Source organism: Ambystoma mexicanum, chromosome 9 (genome assembly GCF_040938575.1).
Source record: "Ambystoma mexicanum isolate Mex_15411 chromosome 9, UKY_AmexF1_1, whole genome shotgun sequence".
Taxonomy (NCBI): Eukaryota; Metazoa; Chordata; class Amphibia; order Caudata; family Ambystomatidae; genus Ambystoma; species Ambystoma mexicanum.
Window position 1 is genome coordinate 702,070,973 of NC_090931.1, and position 18,644 is coordinate 702,089,616.

Here is an 18,644-nt window from a genome sequence, read left to right on the forward strand (position 1 = left end):
TCAGTAAAGAAATGCTGCACGGGGTACAGCAAAGTAGAGAAGGAAATGGTATGAAAAAAGGGGGGGGGGGCAGGGTCGGTACGTAAAAAAAATAATGCAGTGACCTAATTAGTTGAAGGAGCCATAATAGGCTTAATGGCACTAGTGTGCGCACTCCAAACCAAGTTATAAGTTCCAGTACCGGGCATGATCCAAATTATTTAAAATAAGGAAATCCCCGGGGAAGCAAGATCATGGTGTCTGGTTCCCTGCTGCCAAGAAAACCCCTCTCCCCCCCCCCAAAGAAAGCGAAAATCCCACAGTACCACAGCGACCAGCCAGCACCCCCACGTGTGGAGAGGGACAGAAAGGCAGAGGAAAGACACGGGATGAGGTGATCGGATGGAGAGTTGTGTATCGTCCAGAATGTGAGAAACCAACTCACCTCTGTACAATGAGGACCCACGTGCGGGCATCTATTGGTATTACTTATGGGAATTCACACATGTGAGTACAAACGAAGTGACCAAACATGTGGGAGTGGGCAGCCAGAACAGGAGAACCTGGGCGGAGCAAAAAATAGTGGAATAATGATGAATATATGTACATCAAGTAATGGCCTGGTCTGAAAGAAACAAAACAATTCAGGTACCTGAGTTACTTGTGCTGTCTGTGTTCTGCTAAAATGATGTGGAAAAACGGCAGAAAGTTCCGCGTCCCGAAACAAATGGAACCAAGCAGCTTACAGAGACCTCCAAAATGGTGTCCACCACTTAATCACGGGTGCCTGCGTGGGTTATCTAAATGAAAAAGAAAAACGGGCAAAACAGGAAAAGAAATGTATGCAGGGATAATGAGTCGGAGAAACGAATACTGGGAGGTTTCTAAAGTGGAGGCAGAAACACGTCAGTAAAACAGGCTGCAACCTCCCTAATCCGGGGCTGGAGGACGGGGACTGTGTCATAGATAGTATCCATGTGTGTGTGGGGGAAAGCCACGTACCTCATGGGTCACAGGGAAGGCAGAGCTCCTTGTCAAATGCAGGAGTCTGAATGAGCCGTAGATCTGTAGTACTGCATGTTCGGGGTCCCCGCTAGCAAGACGCCAGTTCGAGTGCGAAGTAGCTGTAGCCGTGGCCATGGAAACCACGTAACGTGTGTGGGCCTGTAACGTGTACGCTGCGCTGGTAGATTCTCCTGAGCCAATGGGAGGTGTGTGGGAGGGGGGCTGGGTAAGGACGTGTCTCTGTGGACAAGTTCAACTCCATGCTTTACCAGGGGGGCTGGGCTACAAGAGAACAATCCAACTTCACAGAGGATTTTCAGAGAAGTACGCGGAGCAGGGGCAGCGGGCTGCAAGGACTGCTACTCTTTGCTACTCCGTGCCGCTCCGCAGTTAAGTAGTGGTTTTATGTAGATGCTCCACCTTCTGTAACCAACATGAAAGGCAGACTGGAAACGTGCTGTAACAAAGAATCAATTAACAGCCTCCACTGCAGTAATGCTACTCCTCCCTTAATTGGACTTCAGTAAAACTGTCCTAACAGACACCAATCCCAACTCTAATCTGATCAAGCTCACATGGACTGCGCTTGGCAGACCCAAGACTCTTTTCAGTATCCTCCCCTCCATGATATCGAAGAACTTCCTATCCCTGCAAGTTGTTAGTTCACATCCATACATGACCAGAGCAGATACCTTAGCCCAGTAGAATTCAACAAATGGAAGAAGGGAGAATTCAGAGTTGTTTTCACTTTCCTGGCCAATGAAACACAGGCCCCTACCTTTTCTTCCATCCTACTTTCTTCCACTCTCCTTTTCTTTATGAATCCCACAGGAAACCCCAGGTATTGCAGACAATCCCCTTTTTAAGTGGGGAGTCATTTATTCTCCATGTATAACTTATCTGTTTCCTTTGCTTAGTGCATGTCATAACTATGAATTTGGCTGGATTTACATGAAGCTGGTTCTTTTGTAGATAAGTACCCAGCCCAGTCAGGCAGCATCGTAATGCTGCCAGAGTAAAGTCCATCAGTATTACATCATCTTGTATGCACCCCACCCTCAGCGCTCCCCACCTTGGAGCAAAGCCCCCCAAGTCTTGGCTTCCTCCTACAAGTCCGACAGCTATAGATTACAAATGGTGAGTGCAACTACGCAGCCTTGTTGGACCCCCCCACCCTCCTTATGACGCAAATGTCCCTATATAGGTCGGCTTTACAATTTAGCCTAACCGTTGCAATGCTGTTGGAATATAGCATCTGAATCATAGACAGCAGGTCCCATCTATATCTCAGAGCTTCTTCCATAAGTGTTGGTAGTCGACATTGTCTAAGTCGACAGATCAACAGAGGCCACATACAAAGTTGGTTGCGAGTCTCCACCGACCTCTGATAGGCAAGCCTGGAGTGTCATCCCGCTCTGCAGGGTGCCCACCGCCCTTCTAAACCCTGTTTGGAGCGGATGGAGGCGATTGGTCTTCTCTGCCCAAGAGCTCAATTCCCTGAGTACTATTGAGGCAAAGACCTTGGAGGTCGTGTAAGATTAGAGAGATGGGTCGATAGCTCCCTGGAGACGCCCTGTCACCCTTTTTAAAGATGGGTATCAGGATGGATCTATGCCACGACTCGGGCCATTTTCCTGTTCGAGCCACCTGCCTGAATAAAGTCACCAAAATATCCGGTATGGATTATTTTTCATGACAGCATTAGTAACACCATCTGGGCTGCTCGCCCGGGAGTTGTTGAGACTGCTAATGATCAGTTCTAGATCCTCCTTCTCAAAATTCACATCCCACCCCATTCTTTGGGCGCTGGCCGACTTCACATGAGTCTGTTAGCCCGGTCGCTTACTAAACTTAGTCTTGTTGCAGTCTACCCAATCTTCCTCGGCCACGGCAGAGGATTGTAGCACAGATAAAAGTCTACTTTTTTGGTTTAAGATCCATCAAATTCCCTGTGTATCCTTTTTGATCAATTTCCATAGAATAGCTTGATTATTATAAGTGTATTTTTGTATCCTGTGATGTCTACTCCATAATCTATATTTCTGCTTGGGGAGCGCAATGACCTTTTTCTCCATAGCCTTATTCTTCCACATAGATATTTTTACCCTTCTAATTTCTGTAGCTAACAAACGCTTGCTCTCGCTCACCCCATATATATCATATTCGTGAGCGCGACCTTCTATAAATGTCCTGGAAGTACTTCCCTGGGCAGATTCACCCAAAAATCCCTAGTTTGTAAATTTCCTTTATATGTTTCTACATGTGCATGCATGTTTAATAAATATATTTATCTTTCCTTTACAGTGGGCCTTCCGTGACCAGTGCCCTTATTCGCAGGCGCATTACACTCCTCACCGCCAAACTGCAAGGCACTTCATTGCACCCCATGTTTGAATCGCAGTCATTTGGCAGCTTTAGCATTGTACCTTTGTACGCATGTACAAGTCTAATCTGTATTAACTTAAACAAAAATAATAACACTAAAGTAACATATCCCATTCATATTTAACTACACTGGAAACATATGAAATTGCAAAATTGTGCCGATTTTACTGCACCCCCGTCACTAATAAGGCACGCGCAATATGAACCCTCTTTATCGTTAGGACCTTTCCTGACCACCCCAACATAGGCCATGATTGCTGAGTCTTAGACTCCCACCGGCGCCTTTGAATGGGACTTGGAAGCCCCAGCAGCAACGGCTCCAGTTCAAATGCCGAAGATACAGGAGTTCCCCAGCACCGAAAGGCAGGCCCAGCGGGCTGCTATGGGGAAAACTGTTGGCACGCACTGAATACAAACCTTATACAGCACCATAAACGCACAAACCGCAGCCGTTCTTACGATGCGTCGAAAGAAGGCCCCACAGCAGCGGAAGGTGCCTTGAGGCCTACCAACCCTAAGCGCCATAAGCCCGCTTCACTTTCGTGTTCAGCGCTCGGTGAGACACAAAAACAGGTGCCAGTTAACTTGCATCCTAAATCATCACCTTCGGTTTCCCGTACGCTGAAGCAGTCGAAAAACACAAAAAGCTGCTAGTGAGAAAATAGACTCGGGGGAGCATCGCAGCCCCATTCCAAGATCCTCACTCAAAGTATGCTAGAGCCAACTCCCCCGTTTCTCATTGACTCCATAAAAAGAGGTGGCGGTCTGATCCAGAGTCAATCATTTTTCCCCCTAAGGACACTCCCAAAACAGGGCCATGGACCAGGGAGCGCTTCAAAGACATTGTGGACAAAGTTTCTTTTTAAAAAAAAAAATGTTTATATAGAGCGCTACCCTATTAGGCAAAAAGCATTAGACTTGGGTGAACCTCAACCTGAATCACCCAGGTTGCATGCTCTTCATACTTCACCAATACATAGTATTGCTGATGTTACAGACCAACAAGATACACTACAAGATGACCAAGATGATGACCCTCCTGACCATGATCCAGATCACCCAGATATTACCATCTTACCCCTTACGTTTCTGCTAAAACAGGTCAGACTTCTCCTAATTATGATCAACTCTTATTTAATAATCGCCTAAAAAAAAAAAGCTGCTGAACATTTCAAAATCCAGACTCGAGACGGTTGAAGACACTTTTTATTGACGACATATTGAACAAAAAAAAAAGGCAGTGTGTCCATTCCTCTTCTACAATCAATTAAAAAGAGGATTGCCACCACCATTAATTACATCCTATCTAACACAAGCTGTAAACACCAGGATGGAAAGTATTTAAACCTGCATATACGGACCCTCTATACATTAGAGGACGTGTGAAGCCAGATTCACTGGTCGTCACTACAACTAGAAAGAGCGCAGGCGTGCCATTATCAATCGTTGCAGCGCCAGCTGACAAAGATTGCTGAAGATTATACACACTGGGGAAAAGGGTAGCTACTTCAGGAGCTTTCTCTGCACTTAAAGCTTCCAACTCCACATTCATCGCTAGCTGTAATAGCTGCCAATGGTATATGATTAAAAAACACCTAGAATCTGTCCCTGAGCCCATTGAGTCGCAATTATTTAAATGCATAAATGAGGGCAAACAAGTAGTGCAGAATCTCCTAAAAAATACACCAGATTCAGAAGACACTGCTGGAAGAATTGTAGCTGAAGGAACCCTGCTAAAACGCCATTCGTGGCTCGTAATTCAGGCTTTAAGCCTGACACCCTGGCAACCCTCAAACATGCCCGTAAAGGATTCTCTCCTCTTTGAGAAGGCAGTGGACGACTCATTAAAGATCACTAAAAAAAGAGCATGAGACCCTAAAAACATAGGGTCAAATTTCAAATGAACCATTTATTCAACAGGGTTTTCAGTACCCGGCATTCCCTTCCCAATCAATGGTTCACGAGAGCCTCACAGTCTGGGTTTGGCTCTTCCTCGTCCACATTGTACTCCCTAAAGGTCAGTCCTCTTACTTTTATACCGCATAGCACAAAGGGTTTAGCAGAGGTAAACGTCCAGGAAGAAGTGCGGCCTCCAGATTCTCCATTGCCTCTGCCACCAAATGAAGTCCTAGTCCCCTCCCATGCTACCCCAGTAGGGGGTCGCATCACACTTTTTACCCACCAGTGGGTATTAACTACAGTGGGCAGTGGATATGCTATAGGATTCCTGGAAAAACCTCGCCACTATCCACCAATATCAAGGAAAATGTCAAAAGAACATCATTTGATTTTACAACAAGTGAGTATGATCATTCAAAAGGGAGCAATGGAGCTGGTTGCACTACTAGAGCTAAACAAAGGTATTTATTCAGTTCACCTCCTTGTCCCAAAGAAGGATTTAAACACGCACCCTGTTAAGACCTGTGTCCTGCTAACACGTAGGTCAAGCAGCAAAAATTCAGGTTGACAACTCTGCTTCTAAAGCAAGGGGAATTACATGGCAACACTGGATATGAAAGATGCATACTTTCATATTTAATGTTGTCGGCGCACAGGAAATAACTAAGGTTCAAAGTAGGCAAAACACATTACCAGTTAGTATTACCCTTCGGCATAACCTCAGCACCAACTGTGTTCACCAAAGTTCTGGCAGTAGTTGCAGCGCACCTGCGCAGGCAGTCCATTCCACTGTACCCTTACCTAGAAGACTGGCTAATCACACCTCAAATGTGTCAACAGAGCAATCAACTTACAATCAACCTACTTTTCCAGCTAGGGTTTTCAATCAACGAGAAAAAATCAAGACTGTTCCCAGTCAAATGAAACAATTTCTAGGGGAGGTAACTTGAACACAAGACACCCATGTCCAGCCCTCAAACGAGCGGGTCCAAAACATGGTCTTTCTAATCCCACAGTATGTAGCGGTCGTCCGTTAACCGTGCAAAAGGCCATGAGCCTTATAGGAATGGTGGTTTCCTGCATTTGCCTAGTGCCACACGCCCGATTGCGACGGCGTCCAATGCAAGCGTGGTTAGCAAAACAATGGTCGCAGGCAAGCGGTCTATGGGATGATCTAGTGGTGATTTTGCATCCTCTTCTATCACTACAGTGGTGGACGAAAGAAAACCTTCTAAACGGCAGGCCATTTCGCAAACTCCACAGTCGAGGCCACACTTAAAACAGACGCATCCCTTTTAGAGTGGGGAGCTAATTTTCTCTAACCGCACACAGGGTGTGGACAGACACGATGACAAAAAAGCATATTCACCTTCTATAATTATTGGCAATGTTCAAAGCCTTTCTAGCTTTCCGACACCAGCTAGAGGGGAAACGGTTCTCATTCTAGCAGACAGTACTTTAGCAATGTACTACATAAACGAGCAGGAGGGAATACACTCTCCAGGGCTGTCCAAACAAGCCCTAAAACATCTGGATGTGGGCTCCAAATCAAAACATGTTTCTCTTATCACCGCATGTTCCAGGGCAACACAATTCTCTAGCAGATGTGCTAAGCTTCCATCAGAAGATGAATGGCAGTTGCATGCAAACGTCCGACACTGTGTTTTCACAAACTGGGGACATCCAGACATAGATCACTTTGGGACACAAGAGAATGTACAATGTCAGGACTTCGCATCCAGGTATCCTCAAACACAGTTCAAGCATAACACACTATTGAGGAACTGGTCAGGGAAATTGTGTATGCTTTTTCCCCAACTCCACTTCTCAACAGGATTGTCCCCAAATTACAACTAGAACATGCCAGCATGTTTCCAACAGCCATGTTTTTCACACCGGTTATCATCATCAAATAACTTTATTCGGCTGTTAGGCCATCAAAGTGCATCCTAAAATAACAATACATAATTGATTTAGAATAACAAAACATCCTGTCACAAAGAAGAAAAAAAAAAGATTGACATACACTGACCCCTGTCCAAACCATCATAGTTGGAACAGTAATTCGGTCAGTTCAAAAACCAAACCCTAGGCCACTTCAGTTTCCCTTGGACCTTTTCCCCAGTGGCATTGTATTTGTACCAGATAACACAAAGTTATGAAGTATATTTCCGGTGGTGTAAGAAGTGCTAATATCAGGGTGGCGACTAAAAAAATTGAACTGTGAGAGGACCGACTATGGCTCTTGAAGCTGTCCAGGACACCATTGGCCACTCTTTGATCCCGAAATTGCAACTTGACGGAGTCACTGATACAGCCACCCCTGTTGCGCAGTCTATGGCAACACACTATTGCTTCCCTGTCCACGAATAGGCAATCCATTACAGATCAGAGCCAGTGCGTGCACTTATTTAAAAGTGCACACACTTGGTTCTCGTTGGCAAGGGGTTAGTTTAGGTACCCCATGGAGATACACAGTGCCCTCCTCTGTCACTGACTATGGCACTGGTCTTTCTTCCCCCTAATGGAAGAGTCATATTCTCTATGATCAACAGAATTACAACATGTATTCTCATTGTATCTGTGGCCCATTCCTCCCTTTTTCCATGCATAGTGTTAACATAAGGGACCTTATTACTTCCCCTAGATGTATACTGTTGAACAGTTAGCTCCTCATGGTTCAGTGACTTAAGGGGTACACATGAGGCGCTCAATGCGGGATGGCCTGGGGTGGTTTGGTGATGTTGCATTTATAATGGAGATCGTTTTCTCCGATAGTCAAGTGGTCATTCACATTGTGTTGATGGCTCCTCATGTAGGTTGCAAAAGCACTGTAAGACCACTGGACCGGTGGAAAGTTTCCCCTGTTTCACCCCCTCCTCCTCTCTCTTGAGCTTCTAACGGCATCCGTAATAACTTTTTTATATCGGCATGCTCTGTCAGTACTTGATTACAATTGCAGTTGGTACCTTGGACCATACATGACTTAATAGCCAGTGAATCTGCTTTAGATGGAATATGTTGGCCGTGATCGTTGAAGCCCCTTGATGAATTTAAACTGCATGGACCTGGTCCCAGGGGTCGTTTGAGGTTCGGTTCCACACTCAACTCTGCCTGAGTGAGGGGGTGGGGGGGGGGATTGGGGCAGGGGGCATCTTCATACACATAATTTGCCTCAAGGTCCTCTCATACCATGAGATCCAAGGGGCTGATAATCTCTGTGAGCAGGGACAAAGGGTTAATTTCTCAGTTCAAGCCAGGAGTCAGCAAGAGTTTGTAAGCCATTATACTTGAAATGTTCTTAGTTAACAGTTCTCCCCCCCCTGTGCCTGGTGGAGGGGTTCAAGTGTCATAAGGGCTAGTGCTGTGTCTTGTTTCTACCACTGGATTTAGTACTGGCGCATTGCTGACCGGCTTAGGGGTTGGCGCAGTAGGAGGGTGGCACAAAATGCATAATGTGGAAGAGTCCTGTGCAGGTTTATCAAAGTGGAGCTGCTCCCCAAGGCTTTGTCAGGACAGGATTCAAAATCTGGGAGGATCCACAGGCCTTCGATCAATGACAGAACAACTTCATACTGGGCAAAAGAGTTTTTATCGGGACAGACCCCATTCAGGCCCCCCATGCTGATCCTGTTGGGAGTCCCTTCACTTGCATCACACCAGGAGTCTCTTGCTTTCATTGTCGTCATCCGCCCTCACCAAACATCCTGCTTAGACCCAAGGAACTGATGTATTTCTTATATATTTCTTATATCAAAATATCAGCCTCGCCCGAAAACCTAAAGGGGCTATGAGCTTTCTCCCCCAAGGGCAGTGTCAATATCTGTATCAGTATTATGCTCCAAGCCAGAGTGGTGGGGGGGCACTTTGTCCTTTTCGGCCTCACAGTCAAGCATTGCGTTTGGGACCCAGGCAATCTTGCATGGTTACGGCGGAGAGGCTGTGTGTGGGTGTGGGTCAGCAAAAGCACCAGCAGCGCGGGTTGAGACTTTTCAATGTAGTCCACGTGGAAACCCCTAGTACTGAGCAAGCAGTCGAGCAAACTCCCGTGCCTCAGCCCAGCCCTTCGTTTACTCTCACCTGCTGGTTTCCAGTGAGGTATCGGGAGGGAGGAGGGGGGGGTCCAGTTGACAATGTTTGGGCCACTGGCCTCTGTGGTGGGGTGACTCCAATATATGATAAAGATGGAGAGTTCCGCTCACCCTGCTTTCGCGGAGCACGCTGCACCCTTGGTCTCCGCAAGACTCTTTTCCTTAGATGGACGAATAGTTGCTTCACAGCAGTGTCTTCAACTGCATGGACTTCCAAGGCTGATGTAGTCTATGTTGTATGCCCCCTTCCTCCCCCCACGGGCACTGAACACCCAGCGGGAGCGGAACACCCGCACCCTTACTCCTGTAGGTCGGATACCGGCATCTTGTGAAGCAAGGGGCATAGCCAGCAACAACGTCCTATGGTATGGAGGCCCTCCTGGGCCAAGTGCTGTATGCGGGACTCCCACGCCCTTTCTCCTGCGGCCTTTCACACATGTTGAAAACGTCTCTTTGCCCGCCAATAAAACTACCATGCTCTTACAACATGTCAAAGAATCACTCCATCCGTGTCCTCAAACACTGAACTTGGCAGCTTGCCTCCAGAGGTCATAGAATTTGGACGTTTGAATCTAGACCAAAGATGTATTGGCCTTTAAAGGAAGCATGCAAACCAAACACAAGACACTGCTATTTCAACAAATGGAAATGCTTTGTCTTATGGTGTAAAACATGCAACATTAACCCTATTGACTGCTCACCTTCAAACATAGCACATTATTTGCTATATCCTTTAGACTCAGGATTAGTCTTTAAGAGTGCACCTAGCAGCACCCTCGGCATACACCACTTCACCAAGTAGAGTATCATGGTGGAAACTGCCTGTGGTGAAAGCATTCATGGAGGGTGTTAAGAGATTATACCCACAAGTTTCCAATCTAACTCCCGGCTAGGACTTGAATGTTGTACCCTTCGAGCCCATGCACAAAGCCAGTCTTAAACATCTCACTTATAAGACTGATTTTCTTGTAACAATAACATCAATAGGAAGAGGAAGTGAACTGCAAGCTCTCTCGATTCAAGATCCTCTTGTCATTATTCACAAATACAGTGGTATTACGTACACATCCCTGCTTTTCTCCTAAATTTATCTCCCAAGTTGAATGTCAACCCATCTATAGAACTTCCTGCTTTCCTCCAAAACCCAAAGAGCCTCCATACATTAGATGTCAGAAGGGCCATCATGTATTACCTACAAAAGACATAGCCACTCAGAAAAACAGACTTGTTTTTTGTGTCTCTAGCCGCAGAGAGAGGAGACCAAGGCCCTCATTCCGAGGTTGGTGCTAGTCATGGCACTATTAGCGCCATGACTAGCACCAATACCGGTACCGCCACCGACGTGGTGGTATGGGGATTTACCGGTCCTTTGCGGGACTGTTAAGTCCCCATTTGAAATGCCATTCCCCATTCCCATTTGAGCCCCTATAGGGCTCAATGGGAAGGCGGCAATAACTGTACCGCAAATTGCGGTACCGTTATTGACCCCGGTATCCCTTTGCGGGTCCCATCCTTAATGCCTGCTAAAACCAGGCGTTAAGAAAGGACCCGCAAAGGGACCTCGGAATAGGGCGCAAAGGGATTACCGGCACCAGTGTCATTACCGGTGCCCGGTATCCCTTTGCGCCCGGGTCGTAATGACCCCCCATATCTCTAAATGGGCTATATCTACATGGATTGTCCGATGTATCCAACTATGATGTTCTCTCGCCGAGAAAATGTTCCATTTCAAGCCAAGAGCACACTCAACTTTGGGCAAGGTGGTTACTCTAGCTTTCATTGCAAATGTACCCTTAGATGCCATTTACAAAGCTGCTACTTGGAGTTCACAAAGCACTAATGTCTAGATACACATTCTGTTGGGTCAAGCAGTGTTAAAGAATCTTTTTGCAGCTGTACCTTCAAACAAGCCACCACTTTCTCCAGATACTGCTCACTTATCTTTGCATAGCACGTGATTCTAAGCAGATTCACAAGTTTCAGAAGGCTTACATTACTTGCCGTAATCTTATTTCTGAGGCTTGTATCTGCTTAAATTCACATGCACCCACCCATACGCCTCTCTTGGAGTTGAAGGGCACTGTCATGAATCTGATATCACCACTTATTTCACTTGGCTATCCTCTCCCCATGTGGCCAGGGGACAGCAGCCACTACCTGATCCTGACCCTGGGGTGACTATTTGAGGGAGGATCACATTTTTATTCATTTATTGGGGGGGGGGACCTTCGGGGTGGGAGCCCGGCATCATCAAATGAGACATGATATCCCCTTTTCCCTTTTAAGGATACCCCTTCCATTCCTGATGTCTTAATGGCATATTGTGATCACCCCTTCAACTGCCCTTAAAGCCTGCTGATGGCATCCCTCAGTATTCTGCAACCAACAGAATAATAAAGACTGATACGAGGAAGAGGGGCCGAGTAATAACGAATACTCAGCAGAAGGAGCAAGAGCCGTGAAAGAAGCTTGCTGCATCCTCCTGGACCATTGAATTGCCTGGTGATGCCCTGCTGCTGTGCTGAAACTCCTTTTTCTGATCCACAAGAGAAACTCCGGAAGGGACCACTTCTTCTTCCATTGGGTTAGTGGGACCAACTAACCCCGAGACGAACTCCACTGGACCATCTTCCCGACTGGCTGTACTACTTTGCTGCTGCAGGAACAGAGTGCCCGGGGTTGAGAAATCCGTAGTCAAGTGCAATGTCTGCAATCCTTCCAGAAGCTCTAGGAGTCTTCCCCAGGATCGTCCAGAATTGGTCTGAGCTCGAGTACTCCCACCAGCGTGCAGAACTCCAGGAGTGAAGGAAGCCCTACCGGTGTACAAGATCATCGGTGATGCTGTTCCCGAGCACTGAAACCGCAAAGTGCCGCTGATCTGAAACAAACCCGTAGCAACCGCCGGCCTCCGAATTGCTGCTGCAGGAGTCCTCCAGATGTCCTTCCTCTTGTCACCACGACTGAGGCCCAGGATCTGCATCGCTGCAACCAGACAGAAGCCAGTTGGACCACTCTTCTTCTAGCCAAATGTACTGTTCTGATTTGGGGTACTAACCGCAGTGTCTTTAGCTTTGCTCTTCTCAGTTGAGATTTACAGTTGCTACTTAGCTAGAGTTGATTTTTGCTCTACCCTTCAAAGTTGTAACAGCTGGGTCACAAGTGATTTTACTTCAACAAACTCTCTAACTTTGTGCAAGACTTTGTTATCTAAAAAGTGCCTCCGCTCCATAGACTGTTCTCCAATTGACCTTAGCTGTCCAGGCTCCCTGCAGACTCTTCTAGTCCATTTGACTTTGATATTTACTGCCCCTCAGAGGTGATAACTTGGTTTTTAACCATTATTGCTGGGAAAGGTTTTTGTATAGACTTCATTGGAAGATTTAAATGCTCACATGCTCTGAGAACCTGTTTTAACCTTTTTCCTTCCCTTAACCTTTCCTTTCTGCAAACCTCAGAATCTACAAAGTGTGCTAGTGATATATAAATGTCATTACTGTCCTAGTTAGTGTAGTCACCTTAGTGTGTAGGAAGTGTGTAAGAAGCATCTCTAAAGAGTATCTACTATCTTTGTGTTGATTCTGGAAAAGTATTTTAAAGTATATTTGAGTGTTACCTATATTGCCCTTTTTAAAGAATGCTTATTTAAAAACTTCTGTTAAATAAATAACTACTTAGAATTCAAACCTTGAGTGTAAGTGTTGCTTGGTTACTTGTATTTCCAAATGTCATTGCTACAGCTCTACAGCTCACATTTACCCCTCTTGATATAAGCGTGGCTGCTCAGTCACAACACCAACTTGTGTAGTAAAGGCCTATACCAAAAGGTGGGTTACCTAACACCAAGAGGACGTGTTGTGTAGTCTCCCACAGGGTTACTACATCAATTCTTGCCTAACATCATGCCATACACTCTTATACACCAAACACCACATGTCTACCAATTAAAACAAACCAGCACACAGTGACTTTTTTTTCCGAACTGAAGCTTCCAACAGCACCTCAAAGCTCTTCTTGCGTATTTCCCTCTCAGTCCCACTAACTAAGCCCTCCTTTTTTTCCAGATTTGCTAAAGCGCCGGGAGATGATGAAAATAGCAGCCGTAGACATTATAAATCAGAATAACATAACCTCTGGGCAAGCCAAGCTTACCTTAGTTTTTCTAAGACCTCTTTGTCTAGAGGTTCTCTGCAGAGCTGCAATGTGGGCCAACCTGCATATAGTTACAACTCTTTGGATGCCAGCTCAAAATCAGATGCCTTGTTTGGTAGGCTCTTCATTAGTAAACTCTTCGGCTGAAGACTATATTTAGAGGTGTGTGAGTTTAATACATACCAATAGAGTACTTAATGACACCTACCCTGAGTTCTGTTTGCTTTGTAATCACTTCTAACTATGGTGAAAGAGGGACAAGAAATAAGATAATATTTCTCACCATAGTGATTACTGTACTTCTAGTCCATAGGCCCTTTTCATCCATAAAGCCCACACACAAGCCCCCTCAAGTAGCAGAATACCGTACTTATGCAACGAAAATGATTGGCAGTTGAGACTTGTGCATGTCTAAAGGAGGATCCCATGCAAGTTGGGGCCATGCATACCGGCACCTTGCCGTTTTTTCGTTCATAAATGCTTTTCTGATGCTCCGGTCCTTTTAGTATGCAATTATCCTTAAGTATGGAGGAAAGGGGACCATGGACTAGAGGTTCTGTAGTCACTATGGTGAGCAACATTTAATTTCCGTCTCTTCCACTTGTCATTTCTAAACCACTCTCTGCAGGCTGCCATATAAAAAAAGATGAGAAACTTTTGCAATGCTTCAATCCACTCAGTTAACGGAGTCATAAAGAACCAAGTATAATTTTCTTGGGTAAATATTGCTACTAATGTGATACCTGGTGAATATTTTCTCTTGATATTGAAATCATCCTAGGACTTTCGGTTTACTTTCCCATTTACGGTTTTTCTAATTTTTTTTACTAAAATGAACTTTTTCCAAGTGAAAAGAGATCGGATTAATTTTTTAATTTTAATGGTGAGCGTGTTCCTCTAATTGAGTAAAGACTGCTGCTTGCATTTCTGTAATTTAAGTTCCCCTTCTCTTTTTTCCATTAGGTATCCATGGCGGCAGCTCATGCAACTTCTTCAGCTCCTACTGTGACTTTAGTTCAGCTTCCTAATGGGCAGACAGTTCAGGTTCATGGAGTTATTCAAGCTGCCCAGCCATCCGTTATACAGTCGCCACAGGTCCAAACTGTCCAAGTAAGCATTTTAAGTTATGTTTCTTAAACATTTTCCTTATTGTGGTATTGTTGATGTCCATAGAGCTGGCGCTGATACTTATAAACTCGTTCTCTCTAAGAAAAATGTAAGAGTATTATGCCACACCTAAGTGATATGGTGACATAGTTTCTGGATATTATCCACCCATCAAGAATGTTCCACAGCTAAGGCTGTTGCGGCAAACAGATGCAGGTCTAAATTCTTGGATGAGGTTGTTTCATCAAATCTCTAATGGCAGCAATGCAGCTTGAACACAGACAAGAACAGCATACAGTCCCCTTGCGTAAAGGCTCTGTTAGCTGGCCCCTTTATGGTCCTCATACCATTTCAGTATATTAACTTCACTAGAACAAGTCGAAGATTTCATGACCTAAGTAGGGAAGCTTTCAGTCTTCCAATGTTAACACAATGGTTCACTCTGTAAAAGCCAGGCAGACACACAAGGTCATTTTTCAGTCTTCAGGAGATAACCAGTGCAGATGAAAACTTTTAATACAATTAAACTGTTTACTCTTCTAACAACATTCTTTTGACTTAACTTTATTTGATATACTTTTGGCAACATAAGCATATTTCTAAATAATTGTCTAAGAAACAGAAGACAAATGTCAGTAAATACATTGTTAGTTGCCAAGTTTCTCTTCTCCCTCCACTTAGGCACAACTTTCAAAGTGGATTCCTTTCCTCTGCTATATTAGACCTAATGTTAAATATGAAGGCGTAGCCTATTTGAATCAGTATGCTCTTTTCCCTGACATTTAAGTTTACTTGCAATTACATTTCCCACCAACCTTTTTTAAGTATTCATCAGTGTATATTTGTATTTATCCTCCACAGACCCCTCCTTTGAAACTGTAGCACACTAGTCTCATGGTTTTTAAATGATTTGTATTATCAATTCCACAAAATGTTCATTATCGAATATTTCTTTGGTTGTCTTCATCATTGCTAGTCTCTCCTTCACAGATTGTTTTCTTTCTCAATCAAACATTTAACTGATAAGTAATATGCAATGCACCTTAAAAAGTTAACAAACATCAGCGGGGTCCCATGGATTATAGAAGCCCCGAACTACCCAAATAGAATTGGTGAGCGAGGAGCACAGAGACCACCCTGTGTAATTATTATATGTGTAATATATTCACTGTTCTTCTAATGCAAGTAATAGCTTCCAGGAGACTCCACATATAAATGAAGTGCAGTGCTAAGTGGCATAACAAGATTTAGTGAAAGAAAGTCCTTTATCAAAAGACAAGGAAACCTGATTTATAGTAATGTTGTTTTATGTACCTAGAATATTTGCAAGAGCTTATTCCCATAAACAAACATGATTAGTAGAACACAGAAGGCCTTTGGCAGGAGAAGATCATCGAATTGAAGCATCTTTTTCAGGAAACTGATCAGCGGGAGGAACGTTTGTCAAACCTGAATGACCCCATTGTGAATAACGACTAGAACACGATTTTGGACTGTAAGATCTAAGAAGCAGTCTCAAATCAATACACATGTCAGCCCAATTACAAGGGACTGCTGCCATAGGGAAACCAGAGTCTGTATCATGTGCTGGATGTGTGTACTTCTTCCAATGTGACGCATTCGGTGTACAGGCATTTTGCAGGTCACATGCAAATGTTTTCATACACTCAGTCCAGAAATGAGCATCCAGCCCTGCGATGGATAAAAAAGTATTAAATGACAAAACGGACAGTAAAATCACGAGGCATGAAGGTCCATTTTCAAACAGTTTATACTTTGTTTCGATCTAGAATCGATGCGTGGTGCAGTTACAAAGTCTATTCTCTCTTCACAGGCTTTTAAGAAGTGTATATGCTGCTTGCAAGCCCATGAGCAGAACGTACAGCAATGCTGACCATTGTCACAGAGGACCTCAAGAACACACCAACTCGCAAAGATGGTTCAAGGGTTTCTATTAAGAATTTCAAGGAGGTCCAACTAAGAGCCATCCCTCTCTCTAGTCTCCCCATGGTTTTACCTCACCTTTGCCCAGACTTCCTAATCCCCAAGGTGATCACTAGTGATCGTTAACGCCTTCAAACTAAACTTTTACTGAATAGGGAACTGGGCTTAAAGGAAACAGCCTTATCTATCTTACTTCCTGGGCACCTTCTAGGTGAATCCTAGCCTGGTATACCACAAGAAATACTACCATTTCTGAAATGGGAAAGTGTGCCTTCCAACGACCCAGGTCTCACTTGCTCTTAACCCTCACTCTCTCATACTCCTTACACTGATGTTCTTTCCTTCCATTCCCTTTTTCCTACTCTCTCCCCTCTTCTCCTTCCACTCCATCACTTCTCCCTGACTCTCGTCTGTACTTTCCACTATCTACTCTACACCCCACTACTCTCCACTCGCATTAATCTCCATTCTCAGTTACTCTTAACGGCACCTTTCCTTCCATCTTTATGGAACCCCCAAAGTGTTTCCTTTTATTTTTTAATCTGGCCTGTACTTTCTGCAGTGAAGCCTTAAGCGTCACTACTTTTTTAAAATATTTATTTATGTATACAGTTATAACAAAACGTTTACATATTATTTTTCATAATGACATATCTAGACTCATACATCACATTCATATGCAATTTTACATAAAAGAAATAAATCATATTAACATCATCCCAATTACCAAACTAAAGGAGAAAATATGAAATAGATAATTAAAAAGAAGGAAAATCAAAAAAAGCAACTAAAATCCTTGGTCAACTACAAAATCATTTATCAGAACAAGCATATTGAAAGGGAAATATATAGTTTCAGAGGGTTTAAGGAGCAAAATCAATGCCAAAAAGATGTTGAACAGACGTTGTTACATATAGGTTAATTCAAGAGTTATTCCAGCAGTTTTACATCTTCCTCGAACTCTCTTAAGAGCTTATCAGCACATTTACAGATTTGCGTGATGGCTATGATTAGAGTCTTACTCTGCCCCGACATACATCTTAACCAGAAGGCCTCACTTTTAACATATTCAATATCATTAACATATTCGGAGAGGTACCACTCATATGCCGATCTCATTCCTGGGCAATTAGTTAGAATGGGTCTTGCAGATTCTGCTTCTTTTTTATCATTTCATATTCTACAGGATCGTTCATTTAAAGGTATGCCAGACCAAGCCCCAGGGGTGTTGCTAGGTCTGGAAAAGATCTGGGGTTACACTGTCGGGATTGTCGGGACTCGGGACTAGCTAGTCTTTTTGTTGTAGACCCTGAGATTCTATCCAGGGATACAACCAAAAGACCCGGGGCTATAACCCCGTAAGCCTCCCCCTCTAGCAACGCCTCTGCCAAGCCCCTCGAATTTCTAAAACATTCAAACTATTTAATCGAATGTTCATAAATATACGGCATGTTTTTGGTGAGGGCAGAAGTTTTAGGTACATCTGAGGTTCTTTATAGCTGAAAAACATTTGAGAAAAGGTATGCAAAGATTTCAGAATAGCACATTTTTCATGACTTTAAACCCAGTCAAATTTTTCTGCACAGACCAAAGCACCCTCTCCGTATTCCCATCTCGGCGTCCAGCACAGACTCTCAAAAAACTGTTAATTATTAGCCTTGAATCTGTTAATTGTTAGCCCCATTCCACCTTCTAATGCTGAGCGAAAACTAGACAGGAGGGTGTTCGATCTTGCATATCTTATCTTTATATACAGCTTAGCTCGATTGATTTTGATCAGTGTAGAGAGTGATATTAGGCCCAAGTCTGATCGCCTCAATCTGCGTATAATTACCATGGCCCAAGCATTTTCGCCAGATAAGGCCTTCAATTTTGTCTGCCCAGGCCAAACTTCACTGCACTGGTTTTTGCTCATATGTCATGGTTAAACTGACATGTCCTTCAGGCTGTCAGTACTGGAAGACCTTGTTTCCCTTAGTCGTGTTACTACTTTTGGTTGCTTTTGTATCACTTGTGGTAATTTATGCAAAGCAGCTTACACTGCAGTACAATGGGGTACACTTTTTGTTTTGCCCTAGACTAACA

The 18,644-nt window shown here is 44.2% G+C and overlaps 1 protein-coding gene across 2 annotated transcripts in view; it reads left to right on the forward strand.

The window, feature by feature from the left end:
* CREB1 (cAMP responsive element binding protein 1) overlaps positions 1-18,644 on the forward strand; it is a 379,690-nt gene that overhangs the window by 178,329 nt on the left and 182,717 nt on the right. For both annotated transcript variants that reach the window (XM_069615589.1, XM_069615588.1), the window contains one exon: positions 14,472-14,618. In XM_069615589.1, the coding sequence (XP_069471690.1) occupies positions 14,472-14,618 (147 nt within the window). The remainder of the gene's footprint in view (positions 1-14,471; positions 14,619-18,644) is intronic.